Source organism: Neocloeon triangulifer, unplaced genomic scaffold (genome assembly GCF_031216515.1).
Source record: "Neocloeon triangulifer isolate White Clay Creek 2 clone unplaced genomic scaffold, ASM3121651v1 ptg000017l, whole genome shotgun sequence".
Classification (NCBI taxonomy): Eukaryota; Metazoa; Arthropoda; class Insecta; order Ephemeroptera; family Baetidae; genus Neocloeon; species Neocloeon triangulifer.
The window spans coordinates 1,332,783-1,358,394 of NW_026775559.1; the positions used below are offsets into that span (position 1 = coordinate 1,332,783).

Consider the following 25,612-nt stretch of genomic DNA (forward strand, 5'->3'; position numbering starts at 1 on the left):
GGCCAGGTATTTTCTTTCTTTGCAATTTCATAAATTTCCTATTATACTGTCTCTCTCACTGTATCTGGCGCTGCTGTACGTATTTAGTAGTCGATCCAACACTGCCGGATCAAACTCTCACGCTCTGTAATTTATTCATCAAGCGTTCTCTCTCTCCAGCGAGTTTGCTCCTCAATTTCATGCCGATTGTGCAACAATTACATCACCCAAACTGCAGACCCGCACTAATTACCTAGACTCACTGAAATTATTACATTCTCACGTGCAGTAAAAAGTAATCTCAGCTGGCGCAAAATATACCTTCTCTCTTTCCTGCTCCTCCACCGGGCAAGAGTAGCAACGAGGCGTTTGGTGTGTCGATGTTTTGTGCCCCGTTGTGTCCCTCTGTTCGCTCTCATTTACATAACGCTCACTGTCTCATCCCCCCCCACCCCCAAAGCACGACCAAACCGACTCTCTATCTCTATATATGGATGTACATTTGCGCAATTTTGAATTGTGTTCTGACTGTTCGATGTCGTTTGGCCTTTTTCGTGGAATTTTGACCTAAATTGAATATTGATTTGAGAAAGATAAAATAATTGAACATGTCAAAATGCCGCGACTGCCGCTGTCCTAATATGTGAAGAAAATTTACATCCCTTTCCGTCTTATCCTCAAGCGTACTTTCAATCTCATCTGCTCCCTCTATACTCATTTTCCTTGATTTTTTTTTAATCTCATTTTCACGTAAATTTTAACAACTACTATTCTATCAGCTATTTATAATTTCCTGTCTCAAAAGAAAAATCTATCCTGTTTTTTCAATGTTAGATGACTAAAATGCAATTTCTTCCAATTCCAGCACCAGAGTGCAGCACAAGCCTTGGTAAGTGCCCTGAATTCTTTCATCGTCGGTTTTTTTAATATACCTATTGGTCGCAAATAAAACAGGAGTACATTTTTCTTCCTACCCTTTCTTTCTACTTACTCTTTTTCGCTCTCAATTTTTCCTCTCTGTGAACCAACAATTTTCGTTTCCCACCAGCTAAGCTTTTGTTCTTTTCGCATGCTACTTGGCTTTTTGCACTGCTTTTTGTTTTTGCGTGTTTACACGTTTGTTTTCCATATATGTTTGTTTGTCTGCCTTGTACACGTGTGTATAATTTTCTCGTGTCGAGCGCCAGGTTGCAAAGAAGTAAAACTTTGCGATTGCGAGACGACGGTCACTGCAAGCTGACCGACACGAGTTTTGATAAATACAAATATTATCCGTTAGAATGACTTGATTGTACTCGGAAGTAAATAAGTACAATAGCCGTCGTTTTTGGGTCACGTTTGCGATAGAAAAATTGTTTCAAGGACCTTAATTCTTTCTGCGCGCCTTGAACTCAATTGATCAACAATTGTTTGGAAGTGATTACTAAATCAATATGCACGAGGCCTAGAAAAGAATCAAGAAACCTCCAGAAAGATTGCGAATGAAAATTTATTTGAATTACAGATTTAAATTTAATAAACAAGACATCTCATTTTGTTATTTTTTCATGTATAGAATATTTTAAATTAAATTAAGGATTTTTTTTTCAAACATGCATCTTGCACAATTCATTGCTAATATAAATGATTATACATTTTTATGATTTTATATAAATTAAATTAACAATTAAGTTGCTACAAAATTCATTTGAGAAATTTACTGAAATGGTAAAACATTTAAATAATTTCGACTAACTCTCGTAAATTAGGCAAACCAACAAATTCATGCGAAATTCAACATTTCAATATTTATCTTCTACCACAATTAATATGACCAAGAAATCTTTCGTAACATCGATTTACAATAAAAATTTTTAACAAATCAGCTGGACGAAATGCGCTAATTTTTAACTCTGCGTGACCCGCTGTACATAATAATGTACATGCGCCCCAGCCTGGACGCAGAACCGTGTTATTTATGCACCGAATCGTCCATTTGGGAACGATGAAATTTGCAATTGGCCGGCCCTGCTCGCATCAACAGCTGAGATAATTACGCATTTAGCGTCAGAAATTCAGCTGCTGCTGTGAAAGTGCTGAAAGTTCTCGCGAGACCGACTTGTTTGCGTTGCAAATTTTTATTATTCCGCACACACACATCCACATTACGCCGGGCAAATGAGCCGGGACTAAATGAGCGGCAGTGGTTTTCGACCGCGTGCTTGCACGATTCGCGAAACAACAAGCCGAGTTAATTGCCTCGCGCTATTTGTTTTAACTCTACGCGGGTATACTTTGTACCGACATTATGCTTTACAACATGATTAAAAATTCGCGGCTTGTTTGCCCTCAAGTCACAGCATTAATTTATTCGTTTAAAATGTTTGACAAACTGAATTTAAATTACTTTCTACTTCAAAATTAATTTTTGTTTGCGATGCAGTCTTATTTTGTTTAATTAACTATTTTAATTGTATCCTGAACGTTCAAAGTAAATTTAGTTACGGAGAAATCGTTCATTTAATTTTAAATTTTACTTCAACCGTTTTATTTTTCTTTGTTATAATTAATACAATTTGTAAATTCTGTAAAAGTGTTACCATTCAATGTAAATTCTGTGTAACTCTATAAAATAATCAAGCTGTGAATTGTCTAGTTAAAAAGTCTTTTCATTATATTAAATTGCTCGAAATTTCATTCTGACAGTGGATCTTTGGGAATTATGAATTATGTTATTGTGAATCAAAATCAATTCTAGTAGATTGCCAAAATATTATTTGAAGCCAGATGTCAAGCCCCGTATTATTTTATCCAAGAAAAAATCTCAAAAGTTTGAAATATTTCAGCAATGCTCTCAGTGCATAAATCTATAAAAAGATTTATTGGTTGGAGTCTTTTAACAGAAATAATTCATCGAAACAAACATTATAGTAAACAAAATAATAATTGATTAATTTTTAATTAAAAATATAAAGAAACACAATACATACACGATTTTTAACATTTTATAATTATTTTTCTTCCAAAAATTCTTCATCTCTGTTATATGTAAATTTAATTTTTATTAAATAATTATACAATTTATTTACTTTGCGATATTTAAATTCTTCAATATTTGAAAAAAAGACTTGCTATATAAAGAATTTTTTTATAATTTTTCTTAAAAAAAGACCTTACCTGGGACTATTTCAACTTCAAAATTTTAGCATAATAAGTCGCCCTTTATAGAAAAAGAGTTTTTTTTCATTAGTTTCTAGCCTTTTAATTTTATTGTCAAAGTTATCCTTAAGGTTAAGCACTCTCACAATCAGTGTAAATTTGATCCGACAATCTGATATATTATTTACAAAGGCTTCCAAGTAAGGCAATCAGAAGTGGAAACTTTCCAGTCTGTTGCACCAACGCGCGTAGAAATCTATCCGGCAGCTAAATTTGGCCATTCACAAAATTCCCCCAGTCGGTTTTCGCATCCAAATGCCAAATATGACGCACTTGAACAATCGATGACGCACTTGGCCTAGGGCGAAACAGGTGTAGAAAGGTGGAAATTGCCAGAGGGGCGCACTCGCAAAGCACCAGGGGCTTCTGCTTGTTAATAGCCCACTCGCTGTTTGTGATGCCATGCCCAAATTCTCCAAAGTTTTCCACGCGAGAAAGAGTAGTGGTGACGTCACCAGTCAATAAACAAAGAGAGAAAGGAAGGAAGGGACTTTGCTCGCCCACTGACCTTTATTTTAATGGTCAGCCGCTCGGCGAAATGTATTCTTGTCCGAGAACATGTCGCGGATCACCGGTGGATCGACCGACCCAATGCCTGTCCTAGGGGAATTTTTGCTCACTTGTATCAGTGCCAAATTTGGAGGGGTTTCCTTACAAAGCCTTTTCTAACTCAAACAAGTTGAAGGTTGCGGACATTTTAAGGAAAGGAAAAAAAACCTAGATTCGTTCAACAACAGAATGAAAATTCATTTTTTACATTTTTGTCTGGCTGTTCATGTAAAAATATCAGGAAACAGTATTTTAACGTTAAAGGTGTGGAAAAATTTAATTTTTATTCCTTAAGACAGTCCTCATAAATTCACTACCTTACATTAAGGAGAAGGTTCTGATAAAAAAATTGCTGAAGTAATTAAGAATTATATTTTTTCAATTAAACTTGATTTTAATGGAAACTTTGTAAAGTAATCTTTTTTTCTTCAATGGTTCAATTAAAATCGATCTAAATTTCATAACATCAGGTTTATATCAGCCCAATCACAAGTTGAAGAAATTAAAATCAATGAATGATTTCAAAATTTATATCGTTTATGGGAAACTTTTCAATAAACAATTTTATCACAGATGAGCATTGGACAAAAATTTTAATTAAGTTGCCTAAATCTTTTTTAAGGAATTGAAAAATAAAGCAGAACGAGGAATAGAAATAATTTCCAAAAATTGTAGTATTCTGCTAAAAATCTGCTTATTATGTGGATTTTTGCTGCTCGTATTTTAATATGAAATTTTCCATGCAGTAAAGCAGACGCACGAAAGGCATTTCAAAAATCGCAATATCGCATGTCGGGAAATTTGCATCTCATCATAAATGCCTTCCTCTCTTTCTTGTTCTCCTCCCCTTCTTTTTTAGTTTTCGCTTCCGCGATAAAAAAGATGAGTGTCAGAGAGTCGCGATTCTTTCGCCTTTTGGCAGAGCGCCGTTCCAATCCATACAGTTTTGTGTGGGCTCAGCAGGTTTATTGCTTTCGCGGCCCTTTTGTACGTCTCCCGAACAAATCTCGCCGTCGCGAATATATTTCTCAGCATTCAAGCGGCCGCACAATTTCACGTTTCCTCTTGAACTGCACACAATGATACCCGCCCAGCGAGATACAAATGTAAAAAGGAAAAGAGACATGCTATATCAAGAAAAATGCCGGTTGCGTCACGAGAGGCTGGAAATTGCTCACGGTCCGCCCATTGGGACTCGTCGCAGTTTGTTTTCAAACCATGCATTCTACTTTACTGAAAAAAGAGAGACGGAAAACGAGCAGACTTGAGGAAAAAAATAAGCAGGTGACGTAGCATCACCTGTTTATTTCCACTATCTTTCCTGTATTTTTTACTGGAGAGGAGTTTTTGAACAAATAACAATTATTATAATTGTTATTACTTTCAATAATTATAATTGTTGAAATATAATTATTTAGAAATAGTAGTGAAGAATTGGAATTAAATGTTTTTAATGGCTTTTGTGCATCAGTTCATTCATGAAATAAAAAACTACGCACACAGCAAATAATATTCTATTTTATTTTCAATAATGGGTCACTAAAATTTTTTATTTGGACTGATTTGCTAAAATTTCATTTCAAAATTTCAATTTTAGCAAAAAAATTCAAAACTGACCAAAAAATAATAATTTTAAACTTAACGGCGTAATTTATAAAATATCCATAAGAATGAAATTTGCAGCGAGTTTTGAACAAGTGAAGTAGTTTCATTCTCAGCATTAATATTGAGAATATTGTACTATATTGCATCTCAAAAGTTGTATTGCTCTTGTGTTCTTGAGATGAAATCAATACTGATCAATACCGTGCAAATTCAGCAGCCTGGTTGTAAATTTCCAAGGAGGTTGGGATTGGAAAAGAGGGACGGGCGTGCGGAAGACAAATAGGAAATAGATTAATGGCGCCTAAGGTGACGTTTCCCCTATAACAAGGGTGTCACTCTTTCGCTTTGCCGTAGCCGGTGCACCGCCAGGCATCTGCCGCGGACACCCACTTTTCTTGCACACACGCAGCCGCATAAAGCGACTTAGTTTATTGGCATAATAAAAAGCGTTATGGAAAAACGCCGCGAACGTGCAGATGTTTGCCTCTTGACAATTTCAAGTGCGGGCAGGCCAGGACACACTATAATTCCTCACGGAAAAACGGCACCTGCTGGCGTGCACGACCTACTTCCGAAGGTCAAACTTGGTGGCCAGAGTGGACAAATTGATGGCTTCTTGCAAGCAACTGTGTTTCAAATAATAATGGTCACTTGTATAGCAGCGGTGTAAATTAATTGACCTGAATGTTCACTTGTTTACCGAGTTGCAATTATTTTTGTTCTATTTTATGTGAGAACACGGTTGAATACAGATATAAATTAAATTAATACCATTCCTTTTCAAGTCTTGAAAAGAAAACGCAATAAAAATGTTTAAAAATCTTTTTTATAACTTTTTGAGGTCATTAAAACTGAAAAATTAAATTTTTTAAACTGGATGAAAGAAGTATTTTATGAGAGTTCATTTACAGTTTATATTTAAACATTTTTTCAACTTTTTTAAGAAGAATGTAATTTGTAAAATTAAATTCTATAGTTAAAAAAATTTCTTCTAGAAGTTTCAGAATAATTTAAATTCTTGAACTAAGAAACCTATGTGGGCAATAAACCACTTTTAACCAACAATCGTTGATCAATTTTAAGCATTTATGGGAACTTGAAAAATGGACTTCAAACTGCATTTTAAGCTTTTAGTTTTATAAAAATACAAATATTTTGACTGTAGGAAAATTAATTAACCCTAATGAACGTATCTTCATCATAAATACTGGAGAACACAAAGAGTTTAAAATCTCAAAAGCCTTTTTCTCTTCAAAATTCAAAACTAATAGGGATGACACAAGTCTCAAAAATCAAAAAGTGACATTTTCACACCAGTCAATTCCAATTTGTTTTGCCCAAGTCATTAACTTGTGGCAATATTTTGATCGTCTCTTCTCTTTGGCAATAATGAAGCATTGGAAAACACGAAACCGCTCGTTTTCCTCTGAAAATGCGTTCCAGCTTTCCTCCTCTTTCCCGTCTGATGGAAATGCTAGTTATGCAACTGGGTGAACAGCAGTGGTGTGCACGTTGCCTAACCGCGACTCGTGCAGGCGCTCGGCCTTTTTTTGACTCGCATGCAAATTTTTTATGCGTGAAATATTTCGGGTCGAATTTTATTTGCATTCGCAAGTGGGGCGGAAAATTACGACTGGCCAGCGTGACAGGCGAGCCAAGGTCACCGTGACACAAAAAGGCGTCGCCTTGGGCCTCCCAGTTGTGTCGTTTTGTGTCCGAAAGACAAACCCACGTCACCCACGGTTCGCCTCATTGAAATTTACGCGCGACAAAGCGTCTCTTTTTCCTTCGGATTTTCTCTCTCCCTCTCAGAGGAGGAGAAAAAAATAGGCCGGCAAATCGATGATGACGAAACGGGTGTTGTAACGGTGTATCAAATTAGTTAAATTAGTTTTGGTTGCAGCAGAGACGCCAAACAAACACCATTACCATTTAATGAGCCCAGCGAGATGCTCGTAACTTTTAGTTTAGGGTCGACCATAAATCAGTCGCAGATAGTATTGTGTGAGTTTGCAAAAAAAGAAGAGAAGAATCGATAAATTGCTGGAGGCCCGCGGGTGGGGAATCACGATTTTATTCTCGGCGTGTGTAATAATCAGCGTCTCGTGAGTTATGCTTTGCGAAAAGCAAGCGGTCGATGATGAGACGCGATTTCCTCGCCATTTGCGCCGCGCCAGCAGATATGCTGGCGCGCGATAATGGATTCCTCCTTTAATATTTTAGAAGGCGGAAAATTCTGCATTTTCGAGCACACAACACTCTGCCAGACTGTTTCAGTTATTCAATATCTTAACGTTTCAAGAACTGTCCATCAATTTAATTGATTGGTAAAATGATTTGAAATTTTATTAGGATTTAAATTATAGTGAGAAATAGAAATATCAAACACATTACATAAATTTAAAATTTTATGAAGAATACTTTTGAAAAATTTCAGGCTCAACTTCTACTAATCTGGTGAGAAATGAATATTTTTTTCCCCAAAATAATAATCATAATGACTGAATTTTCAAAGATCAATTCAAAAGAACTAAAAAGTAATTTAAAATAATTAAAAAAGACTCCAATATCTAATTCATTTTCATATTAAATAGTAATGAAAATCATTTGCATTAATTTTAAAACTAAACATAATTTTAGGGGAATGTGAAGTAATTTTATTAATTAATAATCATAAAAGGATTATTTTTTAATATCTCGTCAGAAGTAAATTTGACTTTGCAAACGTTTTTTATTGCTGTAGAGAAAATGGATGCAGGCGTGAAGCTTTCATTTAATTTTGCGTTACGAGCGCGCCGGGTGCGATAAAATAGGCAAGAAGTTGCCGCTGGGCCCGCATGCATATAAAAAATACGGTTGACGCTTTCTCTTTTCTTGGGCATGCATCCGTTCGAACGAGAGCTCATCTCGCCGACGATACACCAAGGAAATGCCAGGCTATTATTTCGCACTGCACACTGTGTCAAGTGGCCCAGTGTCGGGCTTGCTGCTTTGTGCTGCGTTTTCCGACGGCCGGTCTCGCTGCTAAATATTCCCCTAGGAGCTTGGCCGGATCTCGCACACCCGAGATGAAACTCTGCCGACGTTGTTTTGCCCTTTCTGAATTGCAAATTAAGCGCAGGGCAGCACAAGCTCGATTTGTAGGCGATATGTCCAAATCGCTGTTTCAATCGCTCCCAGTTACAATCCATTTGAAGAGATTTTATGATTGAAGTACCAAAATTATTTTGATTAGGTATTTTCCACGAAAATTTTTAAAAGCCTAGTTGCTTTTAAACTGTCCTACGTTAGCATGTTAAAAATCTTTAATAATAAAGAAAATAGATTATATTTCAAACTTTTTGTGGAAAAGTCGAGAAATAGTGGGAGAAAATTCAGTGTAAATTTTTTAATTTGTATGAAATGGGGAGGGAAAATATCTTTAAAATCATATCCAGCCCCTAAATTTATAAAAATTAAGCAAGTAAAAAATTAAAGTTTATATCAATTTGAATATTTTTAACGCCAACAAAAATGTAATTGATTTGACGCCACAAAATTTTTAAAGAAAAACTTTTTTTGCGATTATTTAATGAAAATTATTTTTAGCATGCCTATGAGAATACTGTGGAAGCTCAACCAAGCTCATCAAATTTAAATCTTTTCATGCCTCAAATTTTGAGATTGAAAAGATTTTATTTCTGCAGTCAAATAATCAAACCTTTATTAACACAAAATTAATATTGATAAATATAATATTCTCTTGGCTTAAGATATTAGTATACCTATTTTTTTTCATTCAATTTCTTTTATAATTTATTCGTTTTGAGTGGGCGTCAATTTTCTAACATTCACAGACTTGTAGTCAAAATATTATGGCCCCCATCAGAAATTTAACAAGCCTATTTTTGCGTCCCAACCGAATCCATAAAGCTCAAATTGCTTTTTATATGTCGTCGCGATCTCCTTCCTTGTGTTTCTGGCAACCCTACCTATCAATCCTCTCAAACCTATCAATCTACACGAGTAGAGCGATTGTCTGTGCGCCGGCAGAGCAGGTCGCGCGCAAACCGAATTTTCGACCCAATTTTCAGTCTCGCCAGTCTGTCAAGGGTGGCCTCTTGGCCCGACGGTGTTGGTGAGAGGGGCTCTCCACTCGGCGATAAGGCATGTTCGCCACGATGTAACAAGGTGTGCCAAAAGAAGAAGTGTGCATTTTCATACCGAAATCTCTCTCAATTTAAATTATCATCCCTCGGCTCATTTTTCAACTCTGTTTTGAATATGAAGATTTTTTTCCCAAGTGAGGAGTGCACAAATAATTTCACCGAGTCGTTACCAACTTTTTTGTGCAAAAGTTATCACACAAAATGCAGATTTTATCACTGGCAAGAGTTGGAACTTTGCTCTTTTGTGTTATTGCTGCTTATTAGCATTCAAATTTTATATTTATTCCTGCTCGTTAGAAGTTTTCTTTAATACTCGTTTCTCTTTCACAAAATGTGCTAAAAAGTTACATAAAAAAATTACCTAATATGATCATAAATATTTGCAATAATGTTTTGTAATAAAAGTTTTAATTCGCCAATTTTGTAATTTTATATTATTTTTAGATCTTTTTAGGTAAGAAAAATTATGTATTTGAAAGTTGATTCAAAATTTTGTGGGATACATTTCTTTAAAAAAAAAATTGAACCCACTATTTTGTTTGTCTGATGAACATACAAACATCAGTAGATATCACGACAAAAAAATGATTTCTGGTTCCGTCCAACATAATTTTTGTTTCTAGGAATATACGAGATCGATACAAGGATTTATTTTTTCTTTAATTATATCTTTTCAACCCTTTGGTAAAAATAATTACATTTTTTGACAATTTTCAAATCGTTGAAACTAAATAATTGTTTATTAATTGCTGGTTTTTCTATTTCATTTGGTCCTTTGTATTTTTTCCCTTCCTTAATTTTCGCAACGCTCAAGGACTTGTTGTTTCTTACAGTAGCCTCGTTTCGCTCGTGGGGCTTTCATTTGCCGTTGTGGCACGTGGCCGTAAAAAGAGTAGTCGCTTGCAGCACTTGACTTTAATTGTGATGTGTTTAAAAGCAGGCCTGATGCATTGCCGTCCGTGTGCAGTGAAAAGCGGCACGTTTAAGTGGCGTCGCTGCTGCACATAAGCCGAGGGGTGGAGCGCGCACGGTCACACCAACACACCGCTCGTAAAGTGAAATTAATAATCAAACGGTGCGCGCACGACCTTAACACGATCGCTGCTTTGATTTTGCCCCTCTGCTTCTTCAAGCTTCAACAATAATTTTATTTATTGTAATTATGTGTAAAGCTTAAACTGAAAAAATAATTTAATATATAAATTTCATAAATTTGAAAACAATATGACTTTAGGATCATCAAAAGAAATATTAAGATAAACTTGTAAAAAGAAATGCCAATTTTTTTTATATAAATTTTTGAAGCGGTTCTTCAATAAATTAATTTGGTTAAATCCTTTTTTTATTTGAAGTGGCTCTATTTGTAAAACAAACTCGTGTGAATTTGAAAAGGAAAATTTTTTTTTGAATTGAAAAACTTTCAAAAACCTTATCTTGAAATAATGTATTTATTTTTATTATCAATAAAGTAGAGATCAAACAAAAATAGTGCTCAAGAACTTAACTTTTGAGATTTTTCCTGTCGTAATTTTTAGCATTAGTCAAAGTTGGTAGCAATTTTGATCAATCTGGCAGTTTTCCCGGACACGGCTGGAGGGGCGATAAAATCTCGGTGCCAATCGGCTAGGTGTGCTCGTAAATAACCGATGCAAAATCAGTAGTCAGGGGGTGCATCCTTCTTTCGCCGGCTGACGGCCACCCCTTGAGGGAGTGAGCCCTGTGTGCAAATCACGTGACTGGCAGGCAGCGATCGATCGGCGCCGCTCGCCCGCTTGGCACAGTGCCCATCTTTCCCAGTCGACCCCATCTCGCGCTACATGCATCCCCTGCCCAACCGACCGACCGCCTGCAAAGATGCAAACTCAAAACCATTCTTCTTATTCTCGCGTTTTCCACCAAATGCAATCGGCCGAGATGCACGCGTAAAGTTTTTACGGCCCCTAGACTTATTTGTCTTTCGGCACTGGGGGCCAATTTGCCACTCAACGCGATGGCCTTTTTACCTAGTCCGAGACGACGCACACACGTGTGCCGTCTGGGGAACAACTCGAAAAAGCACTTCGATCAAAGATTAAAATGAAGAAGAACTTCTGAAGAATTGGAATTCTCGAGATGTTAAAATTTTTCCAGCTCTTTATTTGACGATTTTCTTATTTATCTCTACACAATTTCTAAATTTCACGACGAAATGCAATTATGACCAGACTATTGAATAATATTCATTTTGTAATTAGTAACATTTATGAATCTTTCATCATAAATTTATTTATTATAAATTAAAAAATAATTAAAAAAAAACTTTATTAGAAGCAATAAATTTTTTAAAATCTCCGATTGTGAGACATTTAAAAATCAATTCTTTTAATGATTAAAAAGTAAAATATATTAAAAAAAAATACAACAAAGCTATCAAAGCTATTTTATAAATTTTAGTATTTAAATATTAAAATAACTGCAAAGACGTTTTATATAATCCGTGATTGTCGTCAATTAATGTTTTGCAAAAATAAAGTCGATGAAAAAAAGTTGCTGACAAATGCCTTACAATTTTCATTTATTTCAGCGACGGGCTTAAAAACTCTTCCAATGCCAGCAGCCGACGTACAAAAAACGCAGTGAAATATCGGCCCAAGCTTCGCTCACAGATATTCGGTTTTTGCGAGGAGGATGCGGCCGATTTTTATGCGTCCCTTGTAATTTCCAGCGGGGGCAGTAAAAAAGACACAGGTCCGTCCGAGAGACTTCACTTCCTCGACGGTTCCTTTTTGCGCTGCTCTAATCACGCGAATGTTCTGCGACATTACACCAGTAGTTAAGGGCAGCCGACTGGAAGTGCACGGACGGCCACTGCGGCCCAGCCAGTCTGAGGTCACCAAGTGCATAATCTGGACGTATGTCTTTGTATGAGACAAATGGCTGACGTAAAATTAAGTTTATTCTTTGGTTCATTGCATGACCTGCAAAATGGAAAAAATTCAGACAAAAAAATTCAGGGCGAAATAACGGACTGGTAAAAAAAAAACTTGAAAAGAGACATATATACATACATTCAGTTATAAAAAAATATTGAGTTAAACAATTTGTTGCTTAACTTTTGAAAAGGTCATTTTGTAAATTGTATATTTGTTTTGCTCATTTTCTAACCTTGAAATACAATTAGCAATAATCTTTTTTATATTTGAACATCTACAATTTATTTTTAATAGTATATTTTCAAATTTCTTTCAAAAGCTAAAACAATTTCGTTAATTTCAGTCATGAAACTATTTCATATGGTTGATAATTTGTAAAAAAAAAAAAATACAATTTACTATCCAGAAATTTAGTTTTTGTCTTCTATGTTTTTTTAATTGTGAAAATCTCGAAAGTTACAATTCTTTTTTCTCATATTTTAAATCCCAATGAATTAATTAATTTGGGAATATTTATGGTAAGAATGGATTCATTGATGTGAGTTCATTAAAAAATGCACCATATATTTAATATTTATAACGACATATTGGATTTTTTCTTACAAGATATTAACGTTGATTCTCTAATAAAGTAAAGGCTTTTTTTCCAAGAACAGAAGACATAACATTATAATTATAAATTTTGTTAAAAAAAAAAACGACGAACTGGCAAATGGCAAAGCAAATTTAATTAAAAATCGATTTATTTGTCTTGTCGGGAGTTGGCACCAAGTTCTATGAACACTGTAAAAAAGGCGGGAATCTGCGTGTTTGGCCTATCAGGGGTGCCGATCCAATTAGGCGAAAACAAGGGAAGAGTTGCAAAAACGGTGTTGGCCCAATTTCCGATGTGCCGTTAGTTTTCTTTCTCGGGGCCAAGACACTATCGCGCTCTCCGCAGTGCAGTATAAAGGACGGCCCCGCCGAATCGGGATGATGTTCCGCTCGTTCGCTTGCGCTGCTTCGCTCCTCCTCGTTGGTCCCGTGGTGATGAAGTCGAATTTTAAAAGGGTGCCACCGCCGGTCGGCCCGAGTGCACTACTAAACTTGAGCAGGGATTTGAGCCGACCTTAAAAGATTGCCTCTTTGCCGCCCAGCAGGCAGGGAGACGTGTTGCAAACTTTATGTAACATGGAGATTGGCGAAGCTACGCGGCCAGTCTCGCTCCGGCTAATCTTTTTGCCCGCACCGACAGAGTGTGGCCCGAATCCTGTTTGAAATTAAAGCCCTACCAAGCAACCGCTTCAAGGATGAAAGCAGGAATTATGCAGCGAGAAATTTTATTTGCATCTTGGACGACGTAATTGGATTATTTTTTACCTCATTTGCCTGCAATTTAAGGATGCTTATTGAAAGCTAGCGATAAATATTTATATAAACATTTAATAAGAAATGAAAACTTAAAAAATACAGAGAATTGTTAGGCTTTTGAAAAAAATGTGATTTTCAGGCTCAAAATTATGCTGAAAAATTCAAGGTTAAAGTCGTAAAAAAAACTGTCCCAATAAAAGTCATTTTTATAATTATTTTCATTTTCAAAACGAAATGGAAGAATTTTTAGTTTTTTATGGTGGTACAAATTTTCGGGAAAGCCACAAAGAAGTTGAAGAATATAAAATTGTGAAAAAAGAAAAAATATTCCTTTCAACAGTATATCAATTGTTGAGCAATCTTCCTTTGAAGAGTTTTAATTAGTTTCTTTCTCAAACCAGTCTCAAACCAATTAAAAAATACCAAATTCTGCAATTTTTACTTTGTATTTTCAAGAAAATTTCTTAAATTGCAGTTTTTAAAACATTAATTAATTTTTAGAAGTATCTATTGATAATTGATATGATTATAATCCTGGTTGCAGTTTTATCCTTAAAATTTACAATTTTAATTTCCACTCGGACTGAACAGGATTATGCAGATTAAATTCACACTTTTGATCCTTTTCAATATTCAACAGTCCCATTTTCATGACAGTAAATTTCAATCAAAACCGGACGTAGCTGTGAAAATATCGTTGATTGAAACGTCGACCACTTTTCAGAGCAGATTGGAATCTAGCGAAAACAAAGGATGCACCGATTGGCGTGCAGCACCTAATGAAGCGTGCAGACCGATGCACCGCTGGTCGGGTCAAACCAAGAGCCGCCGGGATTTGGCCCCGACACATTTCTATAAAGGGGCGACCTCCGCTCTGCTCTGCGGCCGATGAGCTCATAATAAAATCAACCGGCCAGAGAGACACACACGTGACCGGAAAATCAAACCGAGCGGCAAAAATAATGCTCGGGATTTTCCTGTCTTGATTGCTGATCCGTTTAATTATGAACGCAGCTGGAGATGTGCATGCGGAAATAAAGGGCCCCTGTTTTTGAGCGCTCCCAACTGGAATCTAATGCACTCAAGCCGGAGCAGCGCGTCTCTCGCTTTGATCAAAGTTTAAATTTATTTGATCTCATTTTTTCCATCCTTCCTTCCTTTGATGTTTGCTTTTGTTTTCTTCGTTGGAACTTGGTGCTCCGTTCAATATATATTCTTCCAAAAAATTCACTTGAAGAGAGAGTTTTAGGCGAGCAGATTTCAAGTTTAATGGGTTTTTTCAACGGGGAAAAGTTAAAATTGAAATTTTCGTTGTAAATTTTAATTTGTTCACAACCTTCTCATTTTTTACTCTATCTATTTATTGGAATTTACAATATACCAGCCTGAAATCAGGCAAGAAATTATACAAAAAAAATTAATTTTTCACCAAATAATATATTGATGTAATTTTGGCAGATTTAAAAAATATAAATATACAAAAATTTATTTCAAAATGTATTTTTTATTCACTGATAATCAGCATAATTGAGAAGTTTCATTTTTTGGTTTTTGTGAATTCAGAAGGAAAGCGCGGAGACAAAAAGCAGCGAAATTGAGCGTCTGCCAGCGTAGCGAGATGGCGAAATTGGCACATTAGGCGGCGGATAATCGGCTGCAAATTGCGAAACTAGCGTGTTTGTTATTCAAGTGTGTGGCGGCGGCACAACTCCAAAATTTATGTGCGCTGAAAACGTGTGCAGCGAGCGCGAATTTCATTCCAAAAAAACATCTCCATAAATTGTGCGGGGCAAATAAATTTTAAAGTAGAGACGAGAAAGAGAGGCTGCAGTGCCGAGCCAGAGAGAAATGGACGAGCATAAAACATTCGGTGCGGCTCATTTGAATGTGAATGCGACACAGCAGCAGCAGCCACTGTTGAATTGGAGAACACGTGCAAATGTTATTGCGATGAATTTTTATGATCAAAACTTGACGCTCGGACGAAAATGCTCGTGTCTTTTATTAGCATGTCAAAAGATGTGTGCCATACCGTGCAGACCGTTCAGCTAAACGTCCTTTCAGAAGACCTTCTAGAAAAAACTATTCACAGAGAAATTTTTCTTTCAACATCTTGATTGAAGATAAAACGTACTACAATTTTTATTTTATTTAATTTTGTATTAATTGATACTTTAATCAATTAAATTATAAATTACTTTAATATTAAAATCATAATTTAATTGTAATTAACGAGAAGAAGCTTTAAGGACACACACTGGAGTATGTTCATATTCCTGAATGTGAAAGAGAAAAAAATTTTACAGATGAACTTCAAACGGGCTTGGAACCTGATGGTTTGCCTTTTCCCACCAAAAGAATTTTAAATATAGCAGTATAAATTTTAATAATGATCTATTTTTTTCTTCTCTATCTGATAAGTTTCAATGAAAAAGAAAAATATTGCAGAAAAAAAATTGTTTAAATTTCTCACTTTTCGCTTTTCATAGGGACGAATTGATCTTTGTGAGATTTTAGTCATAAAATCAACTTCTATTCTTCTTGTTTATCTTGCAGATCGATTGAAAAATCCGACCTTATCATCACATCACATTTGGCAAATTCGACTCGTTCGTTCCCCCTTTTCCATTATTCTTGATTTCCTGCAAAAGCCCCTCTTCGCTCTTCGCAGATGGAATTTTGATGACCTACTTTTTCCTCTTGCACGGCCTGCCTGTGCCCATCCAAAAGTAAATAAAAGGGTCACGGGTGTGCATTATTATCATATTACATTACACCAGAGATGCGCGGCGCTCGCCGGCAAGAGCGAAAAATCTAATTTCGCACGTGCGTTCACTCTCTGCTCTCGGACGTAATTTCGACAAATATTGGACCACCAAAAAACTTTTGCTGTTTGCTCTCTGAAATTTGCTCACATTTTGCAACAGAACTGCTTGGCTTCAGATGTAATATGCGGAAAAAGCACAAACGAACTTTTTGTTCATTTTGTCCCTAAATACCTTTTAAAACCATCTGAAAGAATTCTGATATTTTTTTTTATAATTTAGTCTGATGTAAACTGCTAAATTTATTTAGTGCATTGATGTTCATGTTGTTATTTATAACCTTTTTTAATTTTGTAATGGAACACGTGAAACGAAAGATTTGCTGTTACAAAATTAATTCTCTTTGATTCTTTCAAACAAAAATTTGTCGCGAATTCCAAACGACGGAATTTGGAGATTGAAACGGAATTTGTCTCCCATTGTACGGCAGGAGTGAAAGCAGCCTGACGCAATAATTTTCCTGAAGCTTTTCTATCCTTCCCTTACACGGCCGCGTGATTAATGGTCGCCCGCGGATGCGCATTGTGCCGACGAAAATTCCGCGTGCGCCTCGCGTGCTGCGGCAATTTACAAAACGCAAATGTGTATGAAAAAAGGCAAAGTTTTTCGCTCCCGCTGCGTTTCTGATTTGGCGCGCAAAATAAATACACACAGACCGGGTAGAAGCGGCGGCAGCGGAAAAATCCATCGCTCATTAGATTTCAAGTGGTTAAGAGCTGCTCAACATCCATTGTTCGGGCTGGCAAGATTAATGACATTCGCCCGCAGTTAATGCAGCCCCCTCACCCTCCCTGCCTCCCGCCCACCCAACAACCCTCAAACGTCCTCTCCGAAAACGCGCAAAACACATCAAGGCTAATTTTTTTTTGCTCACCCCCCAAGCTTTGGACTTTTGCCGACCTGGATTGGCCGCTCGATGATTGATTGCGATTATTTAATTGCGGCACCAAGATTGATTTGCGTCCATCAAACTGATAGGGGGATGGTTTTTTTAAGTTGCCTTGCGTGCTCGATATCGTCCATCTTTTCAATTTGCATTTCAAGGTTGAGTGGGCCTGCACAGTGGAATATTGAAAGCGTCGTCAGTCGTCAGTTTCAAAGAGCCAGACATATATGAAATTAGAATAAGAATATCATTATTGATCTTTTTAGATTGTGATGTAATTATTATACTTTCGATTTTTTTTTAAATCATCAACTTTTAAAAACTTATCAAATTTTATATAAAACAGAAATCTTCATTCTTTTGAATTATGAGAGCATTTAACATAAACTTGTAAACTTTAATTTATTTGGAATATATGTAGCCTTTCAACTTAAAATTGTTACTCATAATTTGAAATTTACTTCAAGCATGAACCTTGATACAAATAAGAATTCTTTATTTTTCATCACCTGCCAAATTTTAACTCTAATTTTTGTCGAATTCATCAACAAAGTCTCCTCACAGACGGAGTTTTCTTGCACATTCAGTTCATCAAAAACATGGCCCATTCTTTCTTGTATCCAAATTATCAAAAAATCACCTTTGCAATTGTAAAACGGCAATGAATTTTATGAAAACGATTTAGGTCGATAGATCTCAACACCAAAATGATAATCAATTGGCCATAAAACACGCCAAAGCTATAAATCGATGCTATGGGAATCAAACTGACCTAACAGTTTTTTCGCTCTCAACTTCATTCCAACGGCACGAGGCTGAACGGAAATTTATGCCCCGTTTGATGACCAGAGCAATAAAATGTTAATCCATGCTCGGCTTTGCAATCGGTTGTGATAATTTCGAATCATGCATGCATTTCGAACGTACGGACGAGTGGCGACGTGCGGTGCAATTATCGGCGAGGGCACGTGTACCTAATGTGGACACCGAATGTTTTATTCATAAATTATTAGTGTGTATCGCGCACACAACCGGCACACATTAGCAGTGGACAGCATTTGCATTCGAGCCGGGGACTCGGTCTATTAACAGAAAGAGAGACAATGGACGGCGTTATTAGCTCGTTCGCAAATAAAAGAGAACAATGTAAATTTGCTTGAAATATATGTACAGAAATGCACACAGAAGTAGAAGAAGTAATTAAGGGGAGAGAGACTGTGTTTCAGTCGCAATATTTGCTCAACAAGAGCAACCCTCTCTTTAATATGCCCGATGGCACGAAACGAGAAAGAGAGAACCTTCTCGGGGGCCCCGTTATAAAAGCAAAGAGGTTAATGACGACAGCACTGAATTTCACCAAATGAACGCGGAAATAGAATGCAAGGTTGGGCAAGAAGTGGGGTTGCAAGAAAGAAAAAAAATTGTTTTGTAGCCCAAATTCAAATCTTGGGTTTGTATCTTTCAGTATCAATTTAAGCATTATTTTAATCTTCCCCGTGAATCTATACAATTGATGAACACTATCAGAATTACTCTAAAAATTAATTACAAAAATATAAAAAGTATTTTATTAAATTATTATTATTTTTTAATTAAAAAAAGTCATCATTGTGGTTTTATGTTTAAGACAGCATGATGCATTTTGCAAATATCTAATATAAATTCAATTTGGAGTGAATTAAAAAAAAAATGAGATTTTTTTACTATATTATTTGTAATAAATATTTTCAGAAATCTACTTGACTCTTTAATCTTAAATTAAATTTAGTACTAAGAAATAGAACTGTAAGTCTGATTTATTTTTTTTATAAACTTCTAATAAAAATAAACACACTTTCAAAATTAATTTATGTACGTGAATGTCTGTTTCAAAGCGATAAATTATAAATTTTGATTATCTTCAAAACAATTTATTCATAAACGTGAATTGTGTCAGCGCTTTATTAGGACGGGGCTGGAAAGCACCGCAGCCGCCACGAATTTCTCAAAAGGCGTCTCTCTCCAGAGATTCCGTGTGCGAACGAGATCAATCTAATCTGGGCGCTCGCGCAGTGACAAAAATTAATGCACTTTTGCGACGCCGTTTGTATATTAATCTGGAATAATAATGACACGCGCCGAGTACGCGATAAGAACGATTACTCTTCGTCGACGGGCTGCTTTAAATGGCGCGACGAATATTCCTCGTCTTTCCTTATTCTCTGCCCTTAATGCACACATACGCCCGATTGTCTGCGTAAAACTTAATTAAAGCGTCCGACGTCAGCACGCCGACGTGTTATTCCATTCCATCAAACATCTCATAGTCAAGGAGTGTTGCTTTTCGCTGCAGGAATTGCGAGGATAAATAATAAACAAGCTGCTCCACCCTGATAACGCAGTTCTAATTAAAGACACATCAAAATTTTATAATTATTTTAACACAGTACATTTCTTTATTATATTGAAATCTAAAATAATTTTTTTGTCGACAAATTTTTTTTATTTAAAAATTACCTGTTAAAAGGAATCTGCTAAATTTTTTTATAATAATAAAGTTTAAAAAATACTTCATTGTAATTTTGTCCCGTTTTGCATGGAAGCAACGCACTCAAGTCTAATTAGGCAAAGCGTTGAGAGCACTTGCAGCGCCACGCTTTATTTAACAAACTGCAAAATCCTCTCGTTGCCAATAAACAACGCGTGCGAACGGCGCCGCCGTTGTTTGCTGCAAAACGGCCGAAGCAGCTTGTTAGACATGCAGTGAGTAAAAGCACGGCACGCGTGTCCCACAGGATTCGTCTAACTGGTTGCATAACTTACAAGGCGCGCCACAGACATCACAATGTGTGTTCTACGCAGTCAGTCTATATTGCGTCGGCGTCAGTCACTCGCAAATAAAAAATGGTGGAAAACTCAGAACGTTGAAATTTAATTTTAAAATTGTTTTTCTATGAATGAAAATTTTCTTTTCTATGAACATTTTATTGATTTAACTTTCATATTATGTGTAATTTAGCATGAAACGTGGAAAAATAAACAATAATTTTAAGAGTCAGTTTGCTTATCTGAACATTGAGTTCTGAATTCCTAAGTCTCACTTGGCCTATTTTTTTCAAATCTATAGCCACACATGAGATGGCAGAGATTTGAATTCAATTCCAAGCTTGGAAAAATGCAATCGAAGCGACTCTCGCATCATCTGCTCTGCGTCACTCAACTCTGCGGAAAATAATGGTCGCGTGGGCACCGCATCGCACTATTGAAACCCGCTTTTTGCAGCCACTCAATCACCCAGCACAATATGTAACACAAAAGAACGCCGTTATTATTTCTTGCAGCGTGTGTATCGAATTTCTGTCGACACATTTCCCGGCGTCACTGGCATTTCCAGAGAAAGAGAGCGAGCGACATGTGTCCGCGTCGCCACCTCATTTTGCAACGGTCTGGCAAACATCTCTTTGCGTAATTCGCTCGCTCCGAGATTGCTCTGAACTGATCCAGTGAATTATGATTTTATTAGGTTAAGAGTCGCAGACCAACTCCCTTCTGGCGCGCTTGGCACTTTTCCCATTTTTTAAGTGATTCGTCGGCCGATTGAAGTGTTTATTGCGCAAATACACTCCTGTCTGTTTACGTGTCGCAAATGAGCGACTAGAGCGTGGAGTGACACAAATAAAAAATGAAACTCGGCGAACAGTGCCAGAAATGCACGATGAAAACTGTCAATAATGGAAAACTAAAAACATTGGGGGAGATTCAATAGACTTAGCTCTCCCGGGAAAAAAGATATCCCGGGATAAATCAAAAGGGATAAAATTTATACTTCTGTCCCGGGTTAAATATTTTTTGTCCCGCCTTCAATTTTTTGTCCCCAAGTCATTGGGGGATATCTTTTCTTGACCCCCTCTACGGGATAGATATTTAACCCGCGCTAAAATCAAATCAGCTGGTAAATAAAAGGTCGTCAACATGCTCGCAAACATTTTAGATTTTGGCCAATTGCAATGAACAAAAAACTTAATTTTTCAAATCAGAATTTTGTGAGGATCATGGAAATGAGGGCAAAATTGAAATCCAAAGCTAACACAAAAATATGCATCTGACTTAATTTAAAATTGCATATTTATTTTGCTCAGAAATTTCTGAAGACCTCTTCATCAAAGCGAAATTATGCAAGGATTTTTTTCTATTGAAATTTTTTGCACGTGAAATTTCAAATTTCTCAACTCTGAAAAATTAAAATTCTCAAGCTTATTTTTTATTTGTAGATAAATTAAATTCGCCAATTTTTTTTTTAATTACACTTAACAAATAAAAAAGGAAAAAAAATTAGTGAACGTGAAAAAGTAAAAAAAAAAAATTTGCTTTTCTTTCATCTAAAAATTCACTACAAAACGACTACAAAAATACTCCAAGTTGACTACAAACTCACTACAAAACGACTGCAAGCGACTCCAAGATGACTACAAACTCACTACAAAAACGACTGCAAGCGACTCCAAGTTGACTACAAACTCACTACGAAACGACTGCAAGCGACTCCAAGTTGACTACAAACTCACTACAAAACGACTGCAAGCGACTCCAAGTTGACTACAAACTCACTACAAAACGACTGCAAGCGACTCCAAGATGACTACAAACTCACTACAAAACGACTGCAAGCGACTCCAAGTTGACTACAAACTCACTACAAAACGACTGCAAGCGACTCCAAGATGACTACAAACTCACTACAAAACGACTGCAAGCGACTCCAAGTTGACTACAAACTCACTACAAAACGACTGCAAGCGACTCCAAGATGACTACAAACTCACTACAAAACGACTGCAAGCGACTCCAAGTTGACTACAAACTCACTACAAAACGACTGCAAGCGACTCCAAGATGACTACAAACTCACTACAAAACGACTGCAAGCGACTCCAAGTTGACTACAAACTCACTACAAAACGACTGCAAGCGACTCCAAGTTGACTACAAACTCACTACAAAACGACTGCAAGCGACTCCAAGTTGACTACAAACTCACTACAAAACGACTGCAAGCGACTCCAAGATGACTACAAACTCACTACAAAACGACTGCAAGCGACTCCAAGTTGACTACAAACTCACTACAAAACGACTGCAAGCGACTCCAAGTTGACTACAAACTCACTACAAAACGACTGCAAGCGACTCCAAGTTGACTACAAACTCACTACAAAACGACTGCAAGCGACTCCAAGTTGACTACAAACTCACTACAAAACGACTGCAAGCGACTCCAAGTTGACTACAAACTCACTACAAAACGACTGCAAGCGACTCCAAGATGACTACAAACTCACTACAAAACGACTGCAAGCGACTCCAAGTTGACTACAAACTCACTACAAAACGACTGCAAGCGACTCCAAGTTGACTACAAACTCACTACAAAACGACTGCAAGCGACTCCAAGTTGACTACAAAATCACTACAAAACGACTGCAAGCGACTCCAAGTTGACTACAAAATCACTACAAAACGACTGCAAGCGACTCCAAGTTGACTACAAACTCACTACAAAACGACTGCAAGCGACTCCAAGTTGACTACAAACTCACTACAAAACGACTGCAAGCGACTCCAAGATGACTACAAACTCACTACAAAACGACTGCAAGCGACTCCAAGATGACTACAAACTCACTACAAAACGACTGCAAGCGACTCCAAGTTGACTACAAACTCACTACAAAACGACTGCAAGCGACTCCAAGTTGACTACAAACTCACTACAAAACGACTGCAAGCGACTCCAAGTTGACTACAAACTCACTACAAAACGACTGCAAGCGACTCCAAGTTGACTACAAACTCACTACAAAACGACTGCAAGCGACTCCAAGATGACTACAAACCCACTACAAAACGACTGCAAGCGACTCCAAGTTGACTACAAACCCACTACAAAACGACTGCAAGCGACTCCAAGTTGACTACAAACCCACTACAAAACGACTGCAAGCGACTCCAAGATGACTACAAACCCACTACAAAACGACTGCAAGCGACTCCAAGATGACTACAAACCCACTACAAAACGACTGCAAGCGACTCCAAGTTGACTACAAACTCACTACAAAACGACTGCAAGCGACTCCAAGTTGACTACAAAATCACTACAAAACGACTGCAAGCGACTCCAAGTTGACTACAAAATCACTACAAAACGACTGCAAGCGACTCCAAGTTGACTACAAACTCACTACAAAACGACTGCAAGCGACTCCAAGTTGACTACAAACTCACTACAAAACGACTGCAAGCGACTCCAAGTTGACTACAAACTCACTACAAAACGACTGCAAGCGACTCCAAGTTGACTACAAACTCACTACAAAACGACTGCAAGCGACTCCAAGTTGACTACAAACTCACTACAAAACGACTGCAAGCGACTCCAAGATGACTACAAACTCACTACAAAACGACTGCAAGCGACTCCAAGTTGACTACAAACTCACTACAAAACGACTGCAAGCGACTCCAAGATGACTACAAACTCACTACAAAACGACTGCAAGCGACTCCAAGTTGACTACAAACTCACTACAAAACGACTGCAAGCGACTCCAAGTTGACTACAAACTCACTACAAAACGACTGCAAGCGACTCCAAGTTGACTACAAACTCACTACAAAACGACTGCAAGCGACTCCAAGATGACTACAAACTCACTACAAAACGACTGCAAGCGACTCCAAGTTGACTACAAACTCACTACAAAACGACTGCAAGCGACTCCAAGTTGACTACAAACTCACTACAAAACGACTGCAAGCGACTCCAAGTTGACTACAAACTCACTACAAAACGACTGCAAGCGACTCCAAGTTGACTACAAACTCACTACAAAACGACTGCAAGCGACTCCAAGATGACTACAAACTCACTACAAAACGACTGCAAGCGACTCCAAGTTGACTACAAACTCACTACAAAACGACTGCAAGCGACTCCAAGATGACTACAAACTCACTACAAAACGACTGCAAGCGACTCCAAGTTGACTACAAACTCACTACAAAACGACTGCAAGCGACTCCAAGTTGACTACAAAATCACTACAAAACGACTGCAAGCGACTCCAAGTTGACTACAAAATCACTACAAAACGACTGCAAGCGACTCCAAGTTGACTACAAACTCACTACAAAACGACTGCAAGCGACTCCAAGTTGACTACAAACTCACTACAAAACGACTGCAAGCGACTCCAAGTTGACTACAAACTCACTACAAAACGACTGCAAGCGACTCCAAGATGACTACAAACTCACTACAAAACGACTGCAAGCGACTCCAAGTTGACTACAAACTCACTACAAAACGACTGCAAGCGACTCCAAGATGACTACAAACTCACTACAAAACGACTGCAAGCGACTCCAAGTTGACTACAAACTCACTACAAAACGACTGCAAGCGACTCCAAGTTGACTACAAAATCACTACAAAACGACTGCAAGCGACTCCAAGTTGACTACAAACCCACAGTGTTCAGAAAAATCCGGATTTTTCTTGGAAAACACTGGTCACCGGTTTTAACCGGTTAAAACCAGTTTTTGCCGGTTTTTTCCACAATATTATTTATGTCAATTAGAAATTTTTAATATGCTGCAAAATAAAATTACATTATAACCAATATTAATTCTATTAAATATTAAAATTAATGCCACGACCAGGCCAATTATATTAAAGATATGTCACTAATTTTTTTTTCATTTTTCTCGTTTATTTTACTTTTGCCAACGATGAACATTGAACCTTTAATTTATCAAAAATTAAAATGCAGCTCCTCTAGTTCCTCTACTCTAGTTCCTCGTTTTAAACTTCTCTTTTCACTTGTGACGTGACATCATAAGAATCATAAGACTTCCGTATAAGATGTACGGGTGGAATTTTACAAACATATAAAGATATTCATATAAATGATAATAATTTTGTAGCTGAGATGTTAGACAGAGTTGAGAGTTGAGCAAGTAAAGTGAGAAAGAGTAGTCGCCAGTCAGAGCAATCAGCTTAGGCGTCGACAAATTTCATCAGCTAGCGACCACGGGCACCACGGCCAGAGTTTAGTCTTTTTAGCATCTTTTTGTTCTTTGTGATTCCTCGAAGGTATCTGAAAGCTTTACACAACTTTT

The 25,612-nt window shown here is 37.0% G+C and overlaps 1 protein-coding gene across 4 annotated transcripts in view; it reads left to right on the plus strand.

Annotated features, from left to right (window-relative positions):
- The window catches only part of LOC132202949 (sodium/potassium/calcium exchanger Nckx30C), a 96,791-nt gene that overhangs the window by 30,011 nt on the left and 41,168 nt on the right, over positions 1-25,612 (plus strand). For 3 of the 4 annotated variants that reach the window (XM_059630308.1, XM_059630309.1, XM_059630311.1), the window contains exon 3: positions 845-868. The exons of the other annotated variant lie outside the window; for it this stretch is intronic. In XM_059630308.1, coding sequence (XP_059486291.1) covers positions 845-868 — 24 coding nt within the window. The remainder of the gene's footprint in view (positions 1-844; positions 869-25,612) is intronic. 4 annotated transcript variants of the gene reach the window in all.